The following is a 23278-nucleotide window of genomic DNA, read 5'->3' as shown; positions in this document are numbered from 1 at the left end:
TCTTCCTCCCTTCGGCCCTAATGTTGGCCCGAAAAGAAGCAAAACTGGCTGCACGCTTGCGTCAGTGCCAGCCATCGCTCAGCCGCAGCGCGTTCAGCTGGCAGCCTTCCCCACGAAACCGCTTCTTCCCACCGTAACCCCAGGCTCTTGAAGCAATTCACACAGCAGTTTCTCACCACCCATCCTCTTGAGTCGCGCGGAGCACGATGTATACTGCGCAGAGTCTCGCGGTGTCGACATTCTCGCTCTGGGTCCCATACGCCCTGTTGGTGCCTGCGCTGCAACACCTACCCCGCCCCTTCTTCCAGCGCCGCAATCGGTGGATACTGCCCCGGATTCGATTCTCCCTGCGTGTCGTGCCAGTACTCACCTTGCTGCTTGCAATTTTCTCCTCGAGCCTTCCGACACCCCGCAGATACGATGCCCTCAACTGCGGACTCAGCGAAGATGCTCGGGAAAGCCTAATGAACCCGGATATAGGAGGGATAGGAGTGGTTCTCGGCCTGTTCATCAATTGCTTTGCTATCGCGCTTGTCTTGGTTCTCGGCCACGTCAAGAGCGAGACATCCGGCGTGAAAGAGCTATGCATCGCGCAGGTGTACAGTAAGTTGAAGCCCTTCTGGTAGCGCTGTACTAACGAGGTGCAGATCTTGCCTGCCTTGCTTGCAATGTTGCCAAGTCCTATCGAGAGAGCCTCAAATTCCAAGAGATCCTTGTAGCCTGTATATGCATGGACGCAGTCAGTGCCTCTATCTCCATGGCGTTTTCAGACAAGGAAGTCCTCGCATCAAGGTGGCTGGTGTTGTGGAGCGGCTTCATTCAGCTCTTCGCGTTCATTGTCCAAGCGCTAGCATTGGCGAACCTGTCCGCAGCCACGATAGCGGACCATCACGATGGACCCTGCAGTGTGGCCCTTCCCTGGATCGAAGCTTTCCACTCACAACAACACGCTCCCTCCAGGCTCTGGTTGTACGTTAGCTTTCGGCTAGTGTTATGGCTGGCTCAACTGTGGATGGGCATTTCTCAGACGAGGATCTTCAATGAGGTGGAACACAACAGGTACGAAGAGAGCAGAAGAGTGTATGGGCCTCGATGGGAACGAATTCCGGCAACCGTCACTACGAGCTATCTTCTCTTCTGCAGTACTATGATTCTTCATTCCCGCTACCTCGGGATCATTCGGGACGAGCTTGGCCTCGTTGCTAGTCAGGGTCGCGTCCTCATTAGCGAATGGGGACAGAGTGCCCCATTCATCGTCTGCATAGCGGCACTCTCGCACGTTATTTTCGTCCACTGGCGTCTTTTTCAACAAAAGGCATGGAAGAATCGAGAGTTCGTCCGCAAAGCATGCGAGGACCCTTCCAAAAAGGTATTCAACATTCCGGAGGACCCTGCTGCACTGCATTGGTACCAGCGGCATCCGATGACACTCTTCAATTTACTCCAACCCGTGGACCACTGCCTCATCTTTCCGGTTGAAGACGGGCTCGAGTCAAATACAGTAGATCCGACAAGCGTTCCAGAGGAGAAGCAACAGGAGCTGTGGAATACACTGCTCGAAAGCGTCGAGAGTAATGATGCAATCGGGGTTCGCGTGTGCCTGAGAGATGGAGCGCCTTTACGTAGAGAACATGGAACCCACGAGATATTGCTCCACAAAGCTGCACGACATGGAAGACAAGAACTCTTACAGCTTCTTTGCGATCCCACGGAACCGAGAAACCTCACCTCTGACGTGGCCAGCCGGAACGCGAGCGGCGAGACGCCCCTGCAATGCGCCGTTTCCTCCCAAAATACTGTCGCAATACGCTTTTTCCTCGAGCAATATAAGTCGCGTGAGAGACTGCATGGCGCACGTAACCGGAATCTTATTAGCAGCAGGCTGCGCGCTTTTGAGGAAGCAATACTCTCGAACAGCCCGGAGATTGTAAGACCCTTTGTCGACTATGACCTCTGGCCGCAATGGAAGAATGTTGAGTTTTCAGATTACGAGCCTCCACATATTATCATCGAATTCCCATCCATCGTGGCTTTTGCCTATTCGAAAGAGCGCTGGGCTGTGGCGCGACTGCTGATCGAGAAGGGTGGGGACATGCGACGGACGGATGAACGTGTCATCAAGCCAAAAGACTTAGTGCATCTTGCGGCGCTGACTCGGGACACGACTGTCCTTGAACACTGGCTGCCTGGGCGCGAAGATCTACACGACTGGGTAGGGAAAGCTGCGGAAATGTACCCCTCCTTGAACTTTCGCGAAGAGATCTTGGCTGCCATTCTTCGTTGCTTCCCGGAGTCTGCCGTCATCCTTTGGTACCATGCCAAAGAGCTTGGAGACGCAGAAGTTGTCCGTCACCTGGCTACTGCAATCCGGCACCACCTAAAGTGTAAGACGTTCTGTCTTGTGGCTACCAAGGCGGAAACCGATGTCCACAGGCATGGAAATCCGCATCCGAGTCCCTATTTTCCAGTAACATCGCCACAAGCCGATATACTGCGAGAGCTGCAGAAGAAGGGAAGTGCGTTGTTCCCGCCTCCAAAGCCTAGGAATCGGCGCTCGCAGTCGCGCAATCCCGTTCGAGTGGACAACTTGGTGCGTGCTCTAATGGTGAAGTGTCCTACAGGCCTAATACCAATCACCTATGAGTTGTACCGCTTTGGAACCACTGTACTCCATGTCGCGGCTGGTCACGGAGACTTAGAAACAACCAAAATGCTACTCGAAGCAGGGTTTCCTTTTCGCGGAGCGGATCTCGCTGGGCTCACACCCCTCGCCTACGCACAGAAGCAAGAGCATCTTACTCTCGAAGACGTACCATATCTCAAGCAGAGGACGCACCACCAAGGGCGTAAGGACTACGCGGCGGTGGAAAAGTTGCTTGCAAATGCAAAAGAGCCGAATGAGGACTGGCGTCAGTGGCTTGAGCGCAAGTCCAAACAAGTGGACCAGAGGGCCCTACTCCAAGCATTACGCTGGGCAGAAATGGAGCCTATGCCTACGCCGCGGTGTCTTGCGCTTCTCTCTGGGTCCGATGCTCCATACGTGGAGACGGAGATTAGGCCTCCACCGGCCAAGAGGCACGGTAGCGCTGTGCTGGCGGCTATTGAGCATCACTAGGAGCGGAAGAATCTTTTCCAAATCGTTTAGGTCAAAAGCATAGGTCCATAGTACCTCACTCCTACAAAGGTAACTTTGAGCCAATCCTGGCTTTTTAATGAGAGATTTGAGCACTAAACATGTCCACATCGGCTGCCCAAGTTCGTACATGAGACCTCGCGTTGACGAAGCTAGGCAGGGATGCGCTCGGCCTAACAACTAGGCACTCCACATGGGCCCACAACAAATTTCGTATGCTCCCACGTAGCACGACACTTTACCGCTCAAACTCGACCGCGGATCTCACCGTTCCTACATATAAGCAATATCTATGACAAGATGGTCGTCGCTGGTAACGCATTGCTTCCTTCACCGCCTCCTCCACCACCACCACCATGACGAATAAAAAGGTAATCAAAGTCCATCCCAAGGATCACACCAACGACCCTGCAATTGAGAGGTTTGAGCTGTCGGACTACGACCACTGTCTTCCCAAAATCTACACTCTAATCGCGCTGGTCTACAAGCTGGGAGAAGGGACAGCCTCTCCCGAGACCATTATCGGCAATCTTCAACAAGGCCTTGAGGTAACTCTCAGCCAGTACCGCTCCTTATCCGGCGTTCTCCGAACGTCGCCCGAATCGGGAAAGGTATGGATCCAAAAGCGCCGCGAGAGCATCGTCGACTTGATCGCGAATTGGATGGAGGACGCCTTCCCGTCCTACGAAGAACTTGAGAAAGCGGACTTCCCATGTCATGCAATTGACGGCGATGCGCTTCTTCCGACTGCTCTTACTCAAAAGCAGCCGCTGACGCCATTGGGCGAGGAAAAGGAGGATGACTCAGTCGTCTTCTGCGCGCAGGTGAATTTCATCCGAGGAGGGGTAGTGCTGGGGATCGCGATCCATCATTGTTGCTCTGATGCGCCGGGAACGGACGGCATGTTGACAAACTGGGCGGAGAACACGCGAAGAGTCATTGTCGGTGCTGGTCCAGCCCCCTTCGATGCGCGGAACCTGGACCGCAGCCCATTGATCTCGAAAGCAACGCCAACCGAGGCGCAATTGCGTGAGATTGAGGAACGAGGCATAACAGGGGCGCTTGCTCACGTCAAAACACCTCCCACGCCGCCAAAGGACTTTGTCATGCCGCCGATCTCTCAGGTCATGCTTCACTTCAGCAAATCGGCCCTTGAAAGGCTAAGAGCGGACGCGAAGCCGGTGGACCAGGACCGGATATCCAACTACAACGCCATCATGGCCATGATGTGGCGGTCCATTACGAGAGCTCGCATCCCGCTGTTCCACCCCAATCCATCGTCGCCTACTCACCTCGTTCACGCTGTTGGTTTTCGGCGATATGTCAAGCCAGCGCTGCCGCCGGGCTATCTTGGCAACGTGCTCATGCTGCCGAAGCCTGGCCTGGCGATCGAAAACCTCCTCAGCGACGACGGCCTTCGTTCAGCTGCGGCGGCGGTTCGCACCTCTATCACCTCAAGCGTCTCTCCCTCCACTATTGAAGACACCTCGACATGGATAGCCGGCACCCCCAACAAAGCCTGGATCAGCCTTAAGCTGAACTCCTTTCTGGGCATGGACCTCGCGGCCACGACGTGGCAGGGTATGTCTGGGTACACGACGCAGGACTTTGGATTCGGGCTGCCGCGGGCGATTCGTTGGCCGAAACCGAATGTGGAGGGGTACGTGTTTGTATTTCCGGAGAGGCCAAAGGAGGATCCGGAGGAGGGTGTTGAACTCTGCGTGGTTCTGGAGACGAGTTGTATGGACAGGTTGTTGGGAGATGAGGAATTGGGCAAGTATGCGGTGCCGAGGGGGATGGATTGAGGGAGCTGTATGTTCCTTCATCCCTACTTCATGACGGGCTTGCATGTTTCTAGAAAAGCGGGGAGTAGGATTTCGATTATGACGTTAGAGTGAATGTTGCTAGGACTATCAATGCTGGATAGGGCGAGGAATTCGCTCGCAAACCGCCACACACCAGTGCTAAGTATATCAATGGATTGCCGGCGGACACGAACTTCTTGAACCCACAAAGACGGAAGGGAATCTTGATCTGTTGGCCTACTTTCTCGCGCGACTGCTCCACCTCGACTCTAGGCATGCACTCCACCATTTTCCTCCGTGGCGTTACGCCGGCTGCACCGCCCGCCTCGACACGTTGTCGAACCAGAAGAATCTCGGATGCAGATCGTTCACTTCCAAGTTATACGTAGGAAACGTAGCTTCGAAATTTCGGGTACACTAATATCGCTCATCGAATGCAACGAATCACTTTGAACACACCGCTCAAACAACCGGCGGAAACATGACACTACCGTCCCTCTTGATTCCATCACCAATGATCTACCCGCCTTCGCGTTGTTCAGGAGTATCGCACCTTCATCGCGCCGAATGCGGACCACATAAGGGGCGCAGAGAGCCTTCAGCGCGTAATCAGCCCTGAAGCGCACTAAAAAGCACGATCGACAGGAACCGACGGGCTGCAGGTGATCTTCCCTGATCTGCGATCGTACGGGCTTTGGTAGTGCTGTCCATATTATTAGTGTCAGATGGGGCAGAACGCTCATGGTTGGTTGAGAGGGACGTGGGGCTGAAAACATGAGAATACAAATCTCCGAAAGTTCGTATTCCAACATGTCTCATTGGACCTTTACAACAAGAACACGACTTTCAGAGCGATGAAAGGGACTGTGTAATTGTTTGGAGTTACGAGCCTCGTAGAGTTGTTTGATCATGATTGCTTTGGATGCGAAGTACGAGCAGACAACACGTCTAGTGTTAACCTGGGGGTAGCTACCTAGGTATAAAGGCGACCTCAGGATAGTAGAAGCTGTTCAAAAGTAGTACCATCCACCTACCCCTAGCCCTGGTTTGCTTCGACACTCATTTGCGGTCAATCTTCCTCAATATGCATTCCTTTAACGCTCTCTTCTTCGCCACATTGCTTTCCACGAGCTTTGTGAGCGCCCTTGCCCCTCGCTCTTCCGTCAACGGCCCTTGCACCGGCGCTGGAGGTGCACCTGGTGTCTGCATTTCCACCTCTTCCTGCTCTAGCGACGGCGGCTCCTTCATTTCGAATGCGTGCCCAGGCACACCGGACGACATCAAGTGCTGCGTCAAGACGTCCTGCGCCTCTGGCGGCAACTGCCGCTGGACCTCACAGTGCAGCGGCTCTGGGCTAACCAGCCAGCCTGGCTTCTGCCCTGGCCCCACTAACTTCCAATGCTGCACTAAGGAGTCTACCGGCGGCGGCTCCAGCGGCAACCTCCCAGGTCTCAATGCAGTCCAGACCAAACGTGCGCGCACCATCATTGCCCGCGCAAAGCAGGACTTCAAGAGCAGCCAGCAGAAGCGCGCCTGCTATGTCGCCATCACGACTGCGTTCCAGGAGTCTGGCATCCGCATTCTCGCTAATAGCAAGTATCCCGCTTCGCTGAAGTATCCCCACGATGGGGTTGGGCACGACCATGACTCCGTGGGCATCTTTCAGCAGCGGCCGTCTTGGGGTTCGACCAAGGAGCGCATGGATGCATCGCTGAGTGCGCATTTCTTCTTCAATGCCCTGAAGAAGATTAGCAACTGGCCCAGTCTTGCTATTGGCAAGGCAGCGCAGAAAGTCCAGGTGTAAGTCGATTCTAAATGTCTTCAGTGGTTTGTGGAGCTAAGGTTTCCCCGCAGGTCTGCTTTCCCAGACGCGTACGACAAGCACATTACGAAGGCCAAGAAGGTTTGCGACGCTGGCTGGTAGGCGGGATGGATAGTGAAGGAGGAACTTTCCGGATATGATTAGAGGCGGGGCGAGTGGTTCTTGAATGCTTTTGTAGTAGATGGAACGTTGGAGGAAGAGTGCAATGACAAGGTCGAAGCCCTACATCTCCCTTCCCACAACAGGAGTCTCGAGTTCGACCTAAGAAATCAAGATCAATAAACAGACAAGTCGCAATAGGACTGCAGGTATATCTTACAACATGTCCGCATTTCCCGGCCATAAACCTAATGATGCCGTCTCCCCTATCGTCGTGTAGCGTGAAGGTCTCTTCCTCATCATAACATCCCTCACAGTCCCCCACGTAGCTTCGCAGTCCAGTGTGCTTCAACTCCAGCACCCTTTCGTCGTCAGGCGCTCGATTGGCATCTAGCAACCACCGCGCTGCCCCATGCTCTACTTCCTCAAGGCTATCTTGAATGGTCCAGCCTTCGCCGCCAATTAACACTTTGGCGATCTCAGCGAGGCCCTGCTGAATGATCGGCACGGCTACGATGTTCGCAGCTACTGGATCTCCGTCTCCCCAGTATGCCAGCATGTATGTTGGAATGTACTCGGTCTGGATGTGCTTCCACTGCGTTCCCAGATTCTCCAGAAAGCCGAAGTCGACTAGGTATCCGTTAATCCAGTCAGGGTCTGAGAGATTTGTGCCGTATGCGTTCCAGTAGCCCTCAGAGTAGCTGTCGCTGTCGCTGTCTGAGTAATCATCGTCATCGTCATCTTGGTCGTCTGCTTCCTCGTTCTCATTATTACCCTCGCTGCCCGCGTCGCTCCCTGCACCCCTGCAAACATATCAGACAGAAGACCTAAGGAGGCGGACAACAACATACAAATCGACAACCCATCTATTCCCGGTATCCTCGTAGTTTCTGGTCTTGTTGAAAGTTCTGAATAGATAGACCATAAGCTTCAAGTCCTGGAATGCGCACTGATCCAAGCTCTTCAGAACTTTCCCCAGTTCCGCGAAATCCTCATCCTTCCCCTCCCACTTTTCCTTCCCTCTCGGCACAACGAGATCGTAGGATTTGCCATCGCGCTCGTGATGCTCCTTCCCCATCTGGAGCGACAATTCGGCGGCCTTCACTCTCCCCAGATCAAAAATCGACGTGCTTCCATCGAGCGTGAGGTCATTTGTGCGGTCGCAACTCCATATGCTGTACCACTGGAGCTTAGCGTGGGTGTAGAACTGATCGAGGCCTTCCGAAAGGATCTGGCGGGAGGTAAGGAGCCAGCGCAAGTTTTCGTTCTCATACGGCTCGATATGGCCGGGTTCTTCCAGATAGCAGAGGTCCACGGAGAGATTAGCGACGTAGAATTGGGGGCGCTGATTTAGGAGTGCGAAGTGGTAGATGCGGTTGCGGAGCTCGCTAGGGATACGGAAAAACGGTGGTGGAGGCATGTCTGATGCCGAACGGGCGTACAAATGCGACTGATTTTATTGTGGGAAAGTCTCTCCTGCTCGCGTTTGTGGTTACAGTACAACGTCGGATGCCGGGAGAGCCTGATGTGGCGTCGCGCTAATGCTTAGAAAGGACTAGCAGCTAGCTGAGATAAAGCAACCTGTCACTCCGCAATAAAACCCACTGTCACGCCTCCTTCATATGTTTGACAGGCAGAAAGCTTGATTTCGACAACCTCTTGCGCCAGGCTACAATCCACATTTCGGCGGATCTTCTACCGCTCTCACTGCCACAATGGCTTTCGAATTCGCCGTTCAGGCGTTGCGTCCTGTCAAGGTGGTTGTTTGGGGTGAACAGGCAATGGGCTTTCTCGGAGCGGAGATACTACTTAACGTACGCCTTCTCCTACGCTTGCTAATGATTGTCCTAACGAATATAACGCAGAGCTATATGCTGATCTCGTCTGAATCTGATTTTGACCTCGCGGCACAGAAGTTGGTTGAGGCAGGTTTTCGCCCCGCCCCATGGTCGTACGGTATAATCGATCCACACCTCATTCCAGACGACGAGATAGGTCGACGGATTAACCCTATGGAAAATCCTGGATACCGGATGTTGGATGACAATTCCGTGCGGTTCCAATTTCCAGCAGGGTTTTCTGGCCCTGGAAGAGTTGTATTACTTCGCAGCAAATATGTCGGCCTTAGCCCTCCGAACGATCCGTCATCGATGCAGAGATTCCATTGCCACCAGAACTTGTATTATCCTGACAAAGCTCTCCTCCTAGAGAGCTTCATCAGGACCCTCCTCCAGGACTCTCCAGGCTTCTGGCGCGACTCGTTGACGGGTTGGGCTATATCCTATGTGTATGGTTTATTGATGGTTGAAGACACCGTGCTTGATTCTTGCGACGAAGAAAGTGTTAGGTTATGGTTCAACGAAAAGATTCGCCGGGGAAAGGGTGGCCTAGACAGAACTACGGTCAGTAAGAGAGTGGGTAAAGGCCAAGCCCTTACTAAGTAAGTTAAAGGCCTCGGAATTAGCCATTCTATATCATCTGTATCTGCCAGCTCTTACCTCCTGGTCTTGCCTACCACGCCTTACGTGGCCTTGGTGCGCTGTACAAGCACGAACTGGTCGCAAATAACCTTGGGACCCTCGCATAGGTTTCTCTACTGAGCGTGAGGTCGATTAAATTGCTTTATAGGGCTAGAAATATGGTTGACAAAGCTCCCTTGTCATTTCTGGCCAACCTGGCCAGCACCGCGCTCAGCAAGCAGCTTGTCCGCCATATTTCGCACAGTAACTAGAGTGGGCGCAAACCCTCGCGAATCTAGGCCTAGTATATGTCCAGCAATCACCTCCTGAAGCTTGGTAAGCTTCTTTGATTGAGGCTTACAATAGTGTTGCGCAGTGTACCTAAACTCAAGAAAGAGTTCGACTGAGGTAGGATCACTACCGGGGTCCCTGCATGAATGCTCTAAGATACCTACTTGGAAGGTCACTGCGAATGCCTCCAGAGATGGGCACAACGCTACCTTCAGATGGAGCTACCACGCTCCAACTGATCTAGCCCAATAATGCTTCTGCCAGTGTTAACTATGTTCACATCTGCTACTAGTGGGGCAGGTTCGATTGCCGCGCGCATTTCCTTCAGGGGTCAAGGACAAAGCTAATTCGAACTTCCAGAGGAGACTGAACCCAGTCCTGGATCAGCGCGTAGATGATCGAACGGTGCGAGCCAGTGGTTCTCCATCCATTCGCATGAAACATAAATACTCCGTGCGGCACAGCATCCAAACCCATCACATGCCCCTTTCGCGCAAGCCCTAGCCGGGATCGCTCCGGAAAACTATCTCAAATCATTAGGCGCTGCACATAGAAGACTTATTGACAATTCTAATTCAAGGGGGCCTGTTTCGTTAATCCTGGAAAGGACCATATCGCCTGGTTACCTGGCTTTCTATCTTAAGCGCTGCACAAAAGCTTCTGCATTGGAACCTCTAACGCTACAACCTGCGCTATTTCTGGTGGTTTCGTTTTAGGCGCTTACAGACAATGCGTTGAGAAGTAGGAGTGTGTTATAAGAGCATAAAATGACCCTCTCCCTACCTCATTTAGAGCAGTAAAGAACAATTCAGCGCAGCACAACATCCACGAAAGGAAATCAGCAAGACTGTCGAAACAAGGCCCGCTCGTATCAAACAACAGACTTCTGCATCATTCCCCCAGCTTGCGTCGCCCATTGCCCGTCTTTCAAGGTCATTTCCCGATCCATTCCTAAGAGAATCCCAATTGTTGGTATGTAACTACTTCTACTGGGATGACTGGATAATCCCCACATTGCTCAACCAAAGCTTACCTTTTGTTCTTTAGCGGCAATGTCTGCAAGTCTTCTCAGTGTTGGAGAACTTCGACGTGCTGTGAGCACCCTCACGCAGTTTCTCCAACAGAACTACGTAACATTTGGTATCATCGGGGGCGCTGGCTGCTCCTTGATCTTCGTCCAGTACCAGAAGCCGTATCGCGGTACCCGGGATATCGACGTGGTCATTCAAGCCGATCCGGCTAGGGGGATTGACGCTGATCGCATTTCGCAAATGCTGTACACCAACCATTCTCAGCAATTTGTCAAAAAGGACGCCGGGGATGGCGTATTTCTGCCAGCAGTACGTATTACTGAAGACAATGGTCACGAAGAGCTTGTAGAAATCGAGATATTTGATTTTCAGAATTGGTCAAATCGCCCCCAATACGACCTCTCCAGGCCAGACAATGACCGAATCAATTTGACCGTGGAGCAAGCGACGGTTGCAGTCCTTAGTCCTCGTTGGCTGTTGAGAGAAAAGATCCTCTCCCAGCACCAGCGACAGGGGAACCCGAAGGAACAGACCGACCTCAGCGATATCAGGATCCTCCTCGGGTTGGTTTAAGCGAAGTGCTTGACTTTCAGTGGCCAAGAACAGACCGCAGCCTTGACGACCCTGCTGAGCAAACACCCGGAACTGAGGGAAGCACTGAATACTGCCATTGAGTGTCCTGAAGTGTTCAGTCCTTGGCAATGGTCTGAGGAGCATAGGAGATATTACCGTTATGACCGGAACGGCAAGGTTGAGTGGGCAGCATCCTGGGAAGCGCTGTCGATTAGATGTGGCTCAGTACCATCTAGTTCAGTGCTTGGAAAATTACTTTCTCTTTATTATTTTACTGTTTACTAACACAGTTTACATTCTGAGAAATACGCAGGATAACCTATTTCAGAACGCCGAAGTAATGCCGGAACATCAGAACTTCGGACGACCCCGCGCCCGCTCACGCAACCCCCCCCAAACGCCGTATTCTTACCTGAAATTGCCCTAGGCTCGCTCAGAAGTATATGCGACGGCCATACAAAGCCGCACAGGGTCTGCGCAGGGCGTAGTCATTAGTAGGCAATGCTCTGTTCCGGCGCTACTTCGGCGGTGCGAAATATTTCTGCGTATTATTAAGAACGCCCGCCGAATAAATTTACACCCGAGCCTCAACTTATAAAATATTAACTTTTAGCTATGTATAAGTTTTATTAGTACTATAACAGTAATTTATAGTTTATCTAAAGAGTTATATGTAAGATACAAATACTTAGCGTGTCTTACGAATAATTTACACGATAACGGCTCTTTCATCTGCTGATGTGGGACAAAGAGCGGTGCCACCATGATACCACTCACCATCAGCGCGCCTAGGCGCGTGGCGGTGAGCATGCCTCTCGCTGCCTCGCCGCCATGCCTCTTAGTAGCACCACGAGGCCCTCCTTCTCGCCGTCACATGGGCGCGCCCCAGCATCAAACCTGGTTCGTCCCGCGCCGCCAAGCTGAGCCATAGCTCCATCGACCTGCAGTCTGGGTCCAAGCGATGCCTATCGCCCCGCCATTGGGACCGTGCTTACATCCTTTGAGAGGCGAGGGCATCCGATAAATACTGGACCCTGCCTTCGTCCTTGCAGATCCCAAGGAACAGCTCTTGTCTGACTGAGCGCTCTTGAAGTCTGGGGAGCTCTCCGCACATTCCAGTCAGCTAGCTATGGCGTCGACAGCAGCTTCAGCCGCCGCAACGGCGACTGCAGTGGCCAAAGCTACTCCGCAGGGCGGCGTGTTGGAGGGCGTGAGTCCTGTGAAGGTCGACCCGAAGAACCCTATCATTCTCTTCATTATCCAGGTAAGAGCCGCCCTCAATCGTGGAAGGCGCGTTCGCTGACTCTGGCCCTCTCCAGGTGTCTATCATCATCATCTTCTGTCGAGCGCTCAACTGGCCGCTCTCCAAGATGCGCCAGCCTCGTGTGATCTCCGAAGTCATTGGCGGTATCCTGCTCGGCCCCTCCGTCATGGGCCGCATACCTGGGTTCACGGCGAATATCTTCCCCGAGGCCGCGATGCCCCAATTGTCTCTCGTCGCCAACCTTGGGCTCATCCTGTTCCTGTTCATCATCGGGCTCGAAGTCGATCTGCGATTCCTCATAAGCAATTGGAAGGTGGCAGCGAACGTCGGCCTGGTCAGCATGGCGGTTCCGTTCGGCCTGGGATGCGCTATTGCCGTTGGTCTGTACAATCAGTTCAAGGACGAGCCGGAGACTGTGGCTATCGATTTCCCAGTTTTTATGCTCTTCATTGGTGTGGCTATGGCTATTACGGTAAGTCTCATTGATATCACAGGCTTGTGTGCTTCGAACTCACCCATCTCAGGCCTTTCCCGTGCTCTGCCGCATTTTGACCGAACTGAAGCTGCTCATGACGCCCGTGGGCATTATCGTGCTGTCTGCCGGCGTTGCCAACGACGTTGTTGGTAAGTCTATATGACCCCGCCTCCGTCACTCCTGTGCTTCCAGGGCTAACGCTCCTCGGATAGGCTGGATCCTACTCGCGCTTTGTGTCGCCCTTGTCAATGCTGGAACCGGCTTGACAGCATTATGGATACTACTTACCTGCGTTGGCTACATCCTCCTGCTCGTCTACGCTATCCGCCCCGCCTTCGTATACATCTTGAGACGATCACGTGCGCTTCAGGACGGTCCCAGTCAGGGCATTATTGCGCTCACGCTCCTGATATGCCTGGGCTCATCCTTCTTCACTGGCATCATCGGCGTGCATCCCATTTTCGGGGCCTTTTTGGCGGGTCTTATCTGCCCTCACGAAGGAGGTTTCGCCATCAAGGTTGCCGAAAAGATTGAAGATATGATCGGGGCGCTCTTCTTGCCCCTATATTTCACTCTTTCCGGATTGAACACTAACATTGGCCTTCTTGACAGCGGCATTGTCTGGGCGTATGTTATTGGCGTTTGCGCAGTCGCGTTCTTCTCCAAGTTCCTCGGAGCTACCGCTGCAGCTCGCTTCACGGGCATGCTGTGGAGGGAGTGCTTCGCTATTGGATCCTTGATGAGTTGTAAGGGTTTGGTCGAACTGATTGTGCTCGTAAGTGGACTCTCCTCCATACCACACTTTGGACGAAGCTAACTATGATAGAACATTGGACTCCAAGCGAAAATCCTCAGCTCACGAACTTTCACCATCTTCGTCGTCATGGCGCTTGTCACTACCTGCCTTTCGTCCCCCCTGACCATCCACTTCTATCCGCAATGGTATCAGAAGAAAGTCGAGGCCTGGAGGCGAGGCGAAATTGACTGGGACACCGGAAAGCCCTTAGACGGAGCCGAAAGCATTGCTGATGGTGCTCATTACGACAAGTTGGCGGCTGAGAAGATTAAACATCTAACGGTTTATCTTCGCTTGGATAGCATGCCTAACCTACTTGCATTTGCCTCCCTCTTTGGTGGACAGTCCTTTAAGCCAGCCCCAAAGATCCACCCAGCAATTCAGCAGGCGGCCAGTACGAGTAAAGAGACTGGAGAATCATCTATCGAAGAAGAACAGCCTAAGCGACCGGTGCAGGCTTATGGACTGCGCCTACTCAATCTGACGGACCGTGGTTCCTCTGTCATGCAGGTCTCGGAAATCGACTCCTACACGGCATACGATCCTGTAGTCAATACCTTCCGCACTTTTGGTCGCCTACACAACCTAGCAGTCAGTGGCGAAGTTCTGGTCGTACCAGAATCCTCCTTTGCAGATACACTGACCACGCGAGCGTCCGAATCCGACTTTCTCCTGCTCCCATGGAGCGAGACGGGCGGAATGAGCGAGCAGACAATCATCGAAGATAAGGGCACGAAGAACAAGCTCGCAGCTCCTTCCTACATATCGTTCGTCAACGCAACATTTGAGCAATCAACGATACCAGTCGCTGTCCTCGTGAACAAGAACTTCGGAGGCAGCAAGAACAGGGCCAAGAAGGATGGGCTTAGGCTCACGCGCACCTACAGCAGCGTTAGCCTCTCTAGCGCCCGAGACAAAGCAGTCACCGCGCCCATCGCAGATCGCAGCCACCACATCTTCTTCCCCTTCTTCGGCGGCGAGGACGACCGCGCCGCACTTCGCCTTGTCCTCCAGTTGGCCGAGAACCCAGAGGTTACTGCCACACTCGTGCGCTTTGATGTCCCAGATGAGTTCTTTGGTCACGCTGCAGCCTCGTCATCTTCTCCTATTAAAGGCGGCGATACTACAGGCACAACGACGTCATCATCGCGCGAACACGATGCCTCATTCTTCGCCTCCCTTCGCGCTTCTCTCCCAGCCGAACTTGCACATCGTGTCGTATTCGAGACGGTGAGTTCGTCGGACCCGGTGAAAGACGTCATCGCACGCGCAAGCCTTGAAATCGGGCAGAACCCCAAGAACGCCGGCGACCTCATTGTCTTGGGCAGGAATATGGGTCATGGGGATCTCCAAGTGGCCCTAGGCGCGGATGAGATTAGATCTGCATCGCCGTCTTCTGCGGCTGCTACGCTGGGTGCGCTGGCGGAGAAGGTGTGGGAGAGCAAGTCAGGGGCTAGCTTGTTGATCGTCAAGGCTGGTGTGTAGGAGATTTATTATGATCTTTTGCTCAGTGGGCGTTATTAGGGTTTGTTGGAGTCGGAGTATGAGCACAGATGCTTGAAGATTTCGGGTTGACTAGTGGTTTTTTGGATATCCAAGAGTCACAGAGACATACAGGCGTATGCACGATAAATGGAATCTTTGCGAACGCTTTCTTCGGCTCACTCTATCCACCAGGGAGCAAGTCTTACGACGAAATGTGCTAGTATGTGGTAGATTTCCTACGTTACTTTAAAGACTGTGGTTGGTGTTCTGTGCTGAAATCCGCGTGACGGCTTCACAGGAGTGTACGGTGGGGAGCGCGCTGGTCGCTCCACCCCTAGCCATCAGGCTAGACAGGACTGCTTAACCCTATATTACGGTAGAAGAATGCCCTTCAACGATAGAGTTGATGTCTTGAGATAGAAGAACAACCGCCATTGTCGAAGGCGTCTTTCAGAGGCAACTACAACCGAGTGCCCCGCCGATGACCGATGACCTGCTCGCCCAACGTACCCTGGTCCAAAATTTACGACTCATCCCTCGACGCGTCGGACCTCCTTTCTCGCGTCGCAACCCCACAACACCGCTCCTGCGCCTCGATATCCCTATATTCCGCCTCGAATAGCCCTCGTGGTTTCAATTGAGCATCATGCAAGCGACGGCAACAGCGGAACCGGCTAAGAAGCGCGGCCGGCCGAAGAAGGTGGTGAAGGAAGATGCGCCGGCGGCGGAGGCTAAGAAGAGCGTGAAGAAGGCTTCTGCGAAGACGGCGGCGAAGAAGAAGGAGGAGGAAGGGCCTAAGAAGACGGCGAAGAGTGCTACGTCGAAGAGCGTGAAGACGACGGCGAAAGCGACGACTGCGAAAGCGAAGAGCGTAACGGAGAAGGCGGATGCGGCCGAAGCGACATCGACGCCCAAGGCTGCGAAACAAGCGACACCAGCCACGCCGGCAACAAGCAAGATACTAGAGGAGGTGTTTGCAACAGGGACGCTGATCCCTCCGTCGACGGAAACAGCGCAGACGATAGACAATCCATCCACGAATGCCACCGCTGCAGCACCTCCACCACAACCCCCAACCCCATCGCAAGCGCAAACCTCACAACCCTCGCCCCCACCCCGCCCACAGACCTCCCTCCCCGAAATCACCCTCTCCGCCATAAAACCCACCTTCGCCTCCCCCTCCCCTTCTCCCGCGACATCCAAGCCCCCGCAACCCTCGCAGCCCCTACAATCGCCCTACTCCAGACCCGCACGCACATCCACCATCCCGCTCCCGCGGAAACCCAAAGACCCCGCTACTCTCCCCTCCGGCGCAGCAAGCCCGCGGCCCAACGATCCCGCCCCTCCACCGCCAGACCAAGCGAAACTGGACTATGAACGCGGCCTGCGGGAGGGCAAGATGCCGCCGAAATACCGGCCGGCGGGGCGGCGCGTGACGGCGATCATGGTGGGCATCCCGGTGATTATCGTGGTGGGCATGGAGCTGTATAAGAGATGTAAGTGGCGCGCTTTCTTGTTTAGTAAGGAGAGAGGAGGGAGCCAGGAGCGAGGGGAGAGGAAGTCGAGAGGAGATTCTAGCTAAGCTAACACATGAGCAGTTGACCAAACAATCCGAACAAAATACGACGTCGATCCACCCAAAGGCACTTCGTCATAAGTCTCCACGAGGGGCGCGCGCGCGGGAGACGTCGCTGGCGGGTTTCCCCACCCTCCCTACCTACCTACGCTTTCGAATGCGTCACCATCACGGCTGTATATATCCCACAAAAATCAATAATGCTCATATTGCATGCATGATGCCGATGTAATGACGAAGTAACGTTTACGGCATCGACCCACAAAAAGCTCGCCATCGCCATGTAGCTTGGACAAGGGCGAAGGGGAAGAAGTAAAAATGTATATATTGCCATGCCATGCTAGCCAGCCCACTCCAATCTATCTCGTAGTATCTACCTGAATGGAAGAAGGATTACAAAGGAGATAAAGTACGAATGAGTGCGCTCGAAAAAAATAAAAACGAAAACCGCGGGTATCACCACGCCCATTCTAATGTTGCCAGGTTGCCCTTTCCCTCCCGACCCCCGCCTCGTTGAACCCCGAAAGTACTCCTCATATGCGTGATGAATGCGAATTTCCCGTCTTGCGATGCGAAAGAAACACTAAACTCCAGCTCCGCATGTTCCGATCCCAGACAAATAAGAAAAGTTGATAGGGAGCGACTCAAGTCTACGAGGCGGCGGACGAACCACCTCGAGAACCCTTCTTCCTGAGCATCATGCCCCTGGTCCCCGAGATGTCGAGCATAAGACCCAGTCCCGCGCCCTGCGCGCTGCCTCGTCGACCGTCTCTTCGACTGCGCTCGGTGGCTTTGATGTCGTGCTGGCTGAGTTTCTTCTTGACATTGGCTTTGGCCTCGTCTCTGGTGGTGCTAGGGCTGATAACCGGAGAGAGCGCCGGAGCATCAAAGGCCCGTATTTGCGCCTCATTGAGCGAGTCTGTTCGTACCGAAGGGGCCGGAGGTGCACGCTGGTCTTCGGGGACGGACTCAGTCTGCTGCAGTGCGGGATATGTCTGGGCAAGCGGCTGCATTGTTCTCTCGATTTCTTGCTGGATTTCGGGTGCGACCGGTTCGGACTCGAGTACCGGAGACGGAACTGGCGGGTGAAAGAGCCGCTTGTAGCGAAGTTCGGGCGAACTTGGTGCGGTGGAGGTCATGGTGATGTTGAGTGAAGAACTGCTTCTGTGGCCGAAACCAGTTGCGGTGAGGGACGGCGTCGCGGGCTGGGAGGATGACGGAAATAGGACTTGTCGCGTAGATGGCCATAGGGTAGGCATCTGTCTCGAGGGCGAATTAGGTGGTGAGTGAGAAGATAGGGACTCCGTCGTATCGCTCTCATCGTGCGTTGAGAAATCTCCGTCCGAGGATGATCCGTCCGGATTGGTTGATGAGGAGACTGCGTCTACGTTGGATGAGCTCAGTTGGTTTATATCCAATGATCTCGTGCCTCTCCTCGAGGGATGCGTGGGTAGATAAGGCTTGGCGGCAGGAGCAGGCTTAGGAGGCAGCTTAATGCGAGGATGGGAGCGACGGGGTATCGCGGGAGAGGTCATCTCCATCGAAGGTGTAGAAGGCGCGGTACCGTTTCCGAAACGCGTAGACTTGTGGAGCAACCTCACTCTTTGCATTGGCCGGACATCGTTGCCTTGCGAGAGTGGCCGGTGGAGGTTGTTGAGCCGGAGGTCGACTTGACTCTGACTGAAGGCGACGGAGTCACGGACATTGTGGACAGCTTCGTCTAGGGCAATTTCAATAGCAACATGATTCTGTATCCTCGAGAGCTTCGGCCATGTAGCTTGTTCTCCCGTGAGCATGCACCGCAGCATGAACTCAGTCGTCGGATTGCTCAGGATCTTCGGGAAGTTTGAGTAGGAAATCGTAGGGAAAATAGTGATGTCGCCAGAATACCGCTGATTGAGAATCGACCTTGCTTTCGTCACCGCATTGGGAAGTATGCCCATTTCCGCAAGCACGTCGAGACGGTGTAGTGCTTCGCTTTTCGCAAAGCTTGCCATGTTGTGCATCCAGCTGGGTCCAGCAGAGAGCGCAGAGCTCTGTTGCATCTCTGCGCCAACGTTCTCTTCCTTGGCTAGGAAGGGAACGACGTGTGGGTTGACCTGGGAAACGATGAAATGGTTGACGTTGAACATCTCCGCAAGACGAGTCATAGGTAAGTCATTATCGACCGAGCCGTCAATCCAACCAGCGTTAGGCGTAGGGTTCCAAGGGACTTCTTTTCCAGTCTTCCTGTCCTTAGCGAGTAGAGAGGCGGCAGAGAAGATGAAAGGGACGGAGCAAGAGGCACATCTGCATAGAGTCAGTGATACGGATCGTCAAAAAGGAGCAGCCTCTCTGGGAAGGACCGACTAGAAATGGCACTTACACTGCGGACCAGATCATTACATCCGGAGCTGTGATATAATTGAGTAACCTCGGAAGCTCGTACATACTGGCGCTTGAGACTGTGATGTTGAGAATCCGCCGGGTCCGGTTGTACGATTCTTGGAACGTGATGTCGCCTAGCATGTTCTTCATGACTCTCATGAGATGGGAGATGTCAAACAGCGAACCGTACTTGAGGAACCGCGTGGCTTTCCTCATAAGGCTGTCTTCGTCCCCAACTTTCTCGAAAACATTCAAATCACCGTAACAGAATTCGTGCAGTACTGCGGGAATCTCCGTGTCCGTCTTCGAACACAGAATAGCGCAAACGATGCTTCCCGCCGACGCCCCCGATACGATGCGTGGGAGGAGGCGCATCTCCCACAAAGACTTCACAACACCAATATGATTCATACCGAAAGTACCACCTCCTGACAATAACAGGGCAGTTCGCCCAAAGGACTGGCGGGTATGTAGGAGCCCCTGCATGATCACATTGTGGTCGACGGGGCAGCGATCTCCCTGCTTGGCGGATACCTCGTGCAAGGCGTTCAAAGTCTGCACGGCGGAATCGATGTACCTCTCAATCAGCTTCTTCGTTCCAACGTGCGAATGCTTGTACATTCGCAGATGGCCCATGCCACCAAGCCCGCGCGTCAGGGATGTCCGGATTAGAAAGAGCATTCGCTGCACGTCGCAGCTTAATCGAGCATCGTCGAGCTGCTCCAGGCGAGCCTTAACCAGGGCGGCATCGTATTCGGGGGACTCATCCTCGAGTTTCCAGGCATCATTCCCTTCAAGAGAGTCCAATTCGGTCGCAGCGGCTTTCCAGTCGTCGTAGCTCTCGGCCTATATGCCCGGGTTAGCATGTGAAATCGTGAAACATGGTAACACTCTCACATTTCTCATGCGCAGATACAAAACCTGCTTGCGATCTGCATCCTCGGTGACTGCGGGCCGTTCAACCGGTGCCCGGCTGACAATTTCTTCGCCGGCTTTTGTACCAAATGGATCTCTCACGAGTTGAATGAGAGGCGTCAGAAGCCCAGCAGGGCTCTGGCTTGTTCTCTTCAGGCCATCGTTTTGTCCTGCCTCTCCTTCTCTTCCCGTATGCAAACGGGCACTACTCGAAAGCACTGTGTCGGACAGGAAGGACATTGAGAGCGACTGTACGCCATACGCAATAGCAGAGTACCGGGTGGCCGCGGGTGGCCGGTGGGAAGGGAGCGTTGCGGTGCGCGCGAGCGCTGAGGTTAACAATAAAATTGCTGGACGACGCGGTGCTGCGGGCGGTCAGGTGCGAAGGAGCGGTATGCGCAGGTAGCGTCGGGTAGAGCAATGCCTAGATCCGTACTCGGAGCCGTCGACGTGTAGTAGTGTAACGGAGCGGACTACGTCAGAGACGGACTTCCGCTAGCTGGCCACGTGCAGGCCGTTGCGCAGCTTTGGGAGCGTCGGAGAGGGCACGACGGACTTCGCTCCGGCGAGCGAAGGGCAGAAATACTCAAAAGAGACATCAAATTGACTTGCAAGCAAACGTCGACCTCAGGCCTCAAATACCTGCATGGATGGATGGCATGAGGACAGCAGCGCTCCTGGGCAGGGATCAAAGACGATCCCGGCCCAGGCGTCATCGGGCGCGGGTGGGCCAAGACAAGGCGGCAATAGCGCTCGCACGGCCCAGAACGCTGCGGCTTGCGCTTCGAGCGCTGCAGGTCCACGATTTCTCCCACGCCGCCGGCAGTCAGATGGCCCACCATTACCGCCCGCTACTGCGCATGCTGTCATGGACTGGCATGCTGCAGAATCCCGGTGCGTCTCAGAGGGCCGCTGGTGCGGGATGTGCGTCCTCGCACCCAACTACTCTGTGCTACCTTCGCTCGCAGCATCACGGCTGGGCGACGGAGAACTTCAGGTCATCCCGACTTGGTGGATGCCCTCGCCGCTTGTGCGGGGGAAGGTCACGCAGACGACCAATTCGTGCGGATCGTGGGGATCTTGGGGATGGAACCGCCGGTCCGTGGGGAAGCGAGCGTTACCAAAATTCTCTCAGGCCATCGCATCTTACCTCTCATCTGACCGTCATCTTCGATCCATTTGGCTCGCGAGTTTCTCCAACTGACCGCTCCAAGTTGAGACAACAGTCGCACCTACCGGATAGTCGGTTCGTCACCTGCCTGCAATGATGCCCGGGTGAGGCATAGCTATCACATGTTGCACACAGCGTACCACAGGAAGCATCAAAGTTGGAGCCAACCATCCCAAAGCTTCTACTCAAGCGTTTCAAACATGCATGCTTACAGGTGGACGGCGCAAATAAGGCAAGTCGCCCGCCGTGAAGGCTCACACCGTCAGTGTTGGTTTGAATCAGATGTTCTGGCTTCCACCCGGCCTGTGTGGTTCTCTCTCCAAGTGGAATGATTCGAGACATGATGCAATCAGTCGATTTGTTCCTCCTTTGCTGGACGGTACCCTTGTAGAACTACGGTAGGTGCATATTGAACCACGCTACGATTCATTCTACCGTTCCTAGCAGCTCTAGGCGATTCATCAGGAGGATGATCTGCATCACGGCGTCGGGAATAGCACGGCTTCCCGGCGTTTGGTCGGGGCTTCGCCAAGAGCCCAGGGAGACCAAGTCACGTGCAGTAATATCGGGCCGACAGAAACTCCGAAGGACAGCTTACGAAGTCGTCTACGTTCCCAGGTAACGGAAGAGCTCCCCGACTACTCCACCATTCTTCAACAATGAGGCTTCTACACTCGCTAATTCCCTCGATTCTGCTCTCTGGGGCTTGCATTGTGTCGGCCGCCTCTTCATGGAGCTTCGAAGACGGCACCGTCACGGTTCAGAGTAAAGGTGCTGGAGTAGGTGCAGGCGCAAAGGAAAAGTGAGCTTCGCCAATTCTCATAACTTATAAGCTTTTTTGACGAATGGTTCTATTTAGATTGAATCCTTCAAGCCCGTTGGCGAAATCAGTCTCGTTGGGCGCCGCGGACACGCTGAAGCTACAACTTACCACCGTTGACGGAAAGAAATCGCAGCGGCCCCATCAAGCATTCCTCACCCTTACAGACTCAGCAACTGGCCTCGAGGAGTCTTTTGTGCTCAGTGTGAAGGAAAGCGGCAAGGGAAAGGTTGATTTGGTATGTAAGCCGACACAATTGCTCCCAACGTCGCTAATGTTCGAAGACCCACAAGGACCTTCCACACCAATTCCTCACTTCCGCGAAGCCGATCGCCGCATCCATTGTCATTGGCTCTTTTGGATCATCTACGCCATACAAGGCCAAGGTGTTTGACCTGAATGTGGCTCGCGATCCCAATGTCCCTCTCGCTGTTCCCGAGAAGCCGCTCCGCTACGCGGTCGACAAGGAGATCCACCATATCTTCCGCGCTGATCCCCGATCGTCCCCCAAGATAATAACACTGGTATTTGCAGCCGCTGTCATCGGTGCGTTGCCCGTACTGTTTGGTGTGTGGGCCACTCTAGGCGCCAACGCGAATCATTTGGGCAAGGCCCTCGGGAGCGCGCCCATCTCTCACGCGCTTTTCTACGGCTCTATCCTTGCCATGGAGGGCATTTTCTTCCTCTACTACACGAGCTGGAACCTTTTCCAGACTCTACCGGCAGCCGCTGTTGTGGGTTTCGTGGCTTTCCTGAGTGGAAGCAGGGCGCTCTCCGAGGTACAAGAGCGTCGCTTGGCTGGGCTTAGATGATCTTTGAATGTGTTCAGGGGGTATTTGCAGGGGAATGTATGTGTACACCGCGGAGAGGGGACGGGTTTGCAATCGCATGGAAAAAGTCTTTGACAGCTTGTTTAGGTGTGTACGAACGAGATAAGAAATAGAAGACGCCCACTTTTCAACAGCAGTCCTCAGATGATCAGGTGTAGTGGAAATGGAATCTCTGCATGCAGGCTACCCTTTAGCCATGCTATTACTCCTCTGCATCGACTCGCGGAACCAGTTCTTCTATGTGCTAATGCTATAATATTAGGCTACGGTCAAGTGTTGTGTAAATATGCGGTGCCATTCATCAATTTTTGCCAGCCTCTCCAAGCCTCAAGACCGGTCTTGTCCTTCGCTATGAGGCTCGGCGAG

General features: G+C 53.9%; 10 protein-coding genes across 10 annotated transcripts; 8 read left to right on the top strand and 2 right to left on the bottom strand.

The window, feature by feature from the left end:
- Nucleotides 1-99: 99 nt before the first annotated feature.
- Nucleotides 100-3302, top strand: BU26DRAFT_148135 (ankyrin). Its single transcript, XM_033819928.1, has 2 exons — nucleotides 100-603; nucleotides 648-3302. Exons 1-2 carry the CDS (start codon nucleotides 207-209, stop codon nucleotides 3113-3115), a joined length of 2865 nt encoding a protein of 954 aa, XP_033689939.1. The 5' UTR covers nucleotides 100-206; the 3' UTR covers nucleotides 3116-3302.
- Nucleotides 3303-5122, top strand: BU26DRAFT_148161 (uncharacterized protein). Its single transcript, XM_033819929.1, has one exon. It carries the CDS (start codon nucleotides 3490-3492, stop codon nucleotides 4936-4938), a length of 1449 nt encoding a protein of 482 aa, XP_033689938.1. The 5' UTR covers nucleotides 3303-3489; the 3' UTR covers nucleotides 4939-5122.
- Nucleotides 5123-6016: 894 nt separating this feature from the next.
- BU26DRAFT_475483 (uncharacterized protein) lies at nucleotides 6017-6862 on the top strand (the record flags this gene model as incomplete). Its single annotated transcript, XM_033825535.1, has 2 exons — nucleotides 6017-6738; nucleotides 6793-6862. Exons 1-2 carry the CDS (start codon nucleotides 6023-6025, stop codon nucleotides 6860-6862), a joined length of 786 nt encoding a protein of 261 aa, XP_033689937.1. The 5' UTR covers nucleotides 6017-6022.
- A 120-nt stretch (nucleotides 6863-6982) lies between these two features.
- Nucleotides 6983-8279, bottom strand: BU26DRAFT_559577 (uncharacterized protein; the record flags this gene model as incomplete). The annotated part of the gene is made up of 3 exons (XM_033832716.1): nucleotides 6983-7021; nucleotides 7080-7662; nucleotides 7711-8279. The coding sequence occupies 3 exons, from the start codon at nucleotides 8277-8279 to the stop codon at nucleotides 6983-6985; spliced, it is 1191 nt and encodes a 396-aa protein (XP_033689936.1).
- A 361-nt stretch (nucleotides 8280-8640) lies between these two features.
- BU26DRAFT_527840 (uncharacterized protein) lies at nucleotides 8641-9303 on the top strand (the record flags this gene model as incomplete). Its single annotated transcript, XM_033830807.1, has 2 exons — nucleotides 8641-8673; nucleotides 8725-9303. 2 exons carry the CDS (start codon nucleotides 8641-8643, stop codon nucleotides 9301-9303), a joined length of 612 nt encoding a protein of 203 aa, XP_033689935.1.
- Nucleotides 9304-10409: 1106 nt separating this feature from the next.
- Nucleotides 10410-11435, top strand: BU26DRAFT_148116 (uncharacterized protein). Its single transcript, XM_033819927.1, has one exon. The coding sequence runs from the start codon at nucleotides 10662-10664 to the stop codon at nucleotides 11211-11213; it is 552 nt and encodes a 183-aa protein (XP_033689934.1). The 5' UTR covers nucleotides 10410-10661; the 3' UTR covers nucleotides 11214-11435.
- A 549-nt stretch (nucleotides 11436-11984) lies between these two features.
- Nucleotides 11985-15544, top strand: BU26DRAFT_600540 (K(+)/H(+) antiporter-like protein 1). Its single transcript, XM_033835178.1, has 5 exons — nucleotides 11985-12477; nucleotides 12533-12949; nucleotides 13002-13101; nucleotides 13165-13727; nucleotides 13779-15544. Exons 1-5 carry the CDS (start codon nucleotides 12343-12345, stop codon nucleotides 15231-15233), a joined length of 2670 nt encoding a protein of 889 aa, XP_033689933.1. The 5' UTR covers nucleotides 11985-12342; the 3' UTR covers nucleotides 15234-15544.
- A 70-nt stretch (nucleotides 15545-15614) lies between these two features.
- On the top strand, nucleotides 15615-17186 carry BU26DRAFT_514763 (uncharacterized protein). Its single transcript, XM_033827909.1, has 2 exons — nucleotides 15615-16729; nucleotides 16832-17186. The coding sequence occupies exons 1-2, from the start codon at nucleotides 15880-15882 to the stop codon at nucleotides 16888-16890; spliced, it is 909 nt and encodes a 302-aa protein (XP_033689932.1). The 5' UTR covers nucleotides 15615-15879; the 3' UTR covers nucleotides 16891-17186.
- BU26DRAFT_547027 (patatin-domain-containing protein) lies at nucleotides 17117-20753 on the bottom strand. Its single transcript, XM_033831868.1, has 3 exons — nucleotides 20074-20753; nucleotides 19175-20022; nucleotides 17117-19098 (listed from the first exon to the last, which is right to left on the bottom strand). The coding sequence occupies exons 1-3, from the start codon at nucleotides 20329-20331 to the stop codon at nucleotides 17460-17462; spliced, it is 2745 nt and encodes a 914-aa protein (XP_033689931.1). The 5' UTR covers nucleotides 20332-20753; the 3' UTR covers nucleotides 17117-17459.
- A 1159-nt stretch (nucleotides 20754-21912) lies between these two features.
- On the top strand, nucleotides 21913-23107 carry BU26DRAFT_475473 (uncharacterized protein). The gene is made up of 3 exons (XM_033825534.1): nucleotides 21913-22064; nucleotides 22122-22320; nucleotides 22367-23107. Exons 1-3 carry the CDS (start codon nucleotides 21922-21924, stop codon nucleotides 22892-22894), a joined length of 870 nt encoding a protein of 289 aa, XP_033689930.1. The 5' UTR covers nucleotides 21913-21921; the 3' UTR covers nucleotides 22895-23107.
- Nucleotides 23108-23278: the final 171 nt, after the last annotated feature.

Source organism: Trematosphaeria pertusa (assembly GCF_010094035.1).
Source record: "Trematosphaeria pertusa strain CBS 122368 unplaced genomic scaffold BU26scaffold_2, whole genome shotgun sequence".
Taxonomy (NCBI): domain Eukaryota; kingdom Fungi; phylum Ascomycota; class Dothideomycetes; order Pleosporales; family Trematosphaeriaceae; genus Trematosphaeria; species Trematosphaeria pertusa.
The sequence above is the reverse complement of the archived record's forward strand: the minus strand, read 5'-3'. Positions and strand labels throughout refer to the sequence as shown.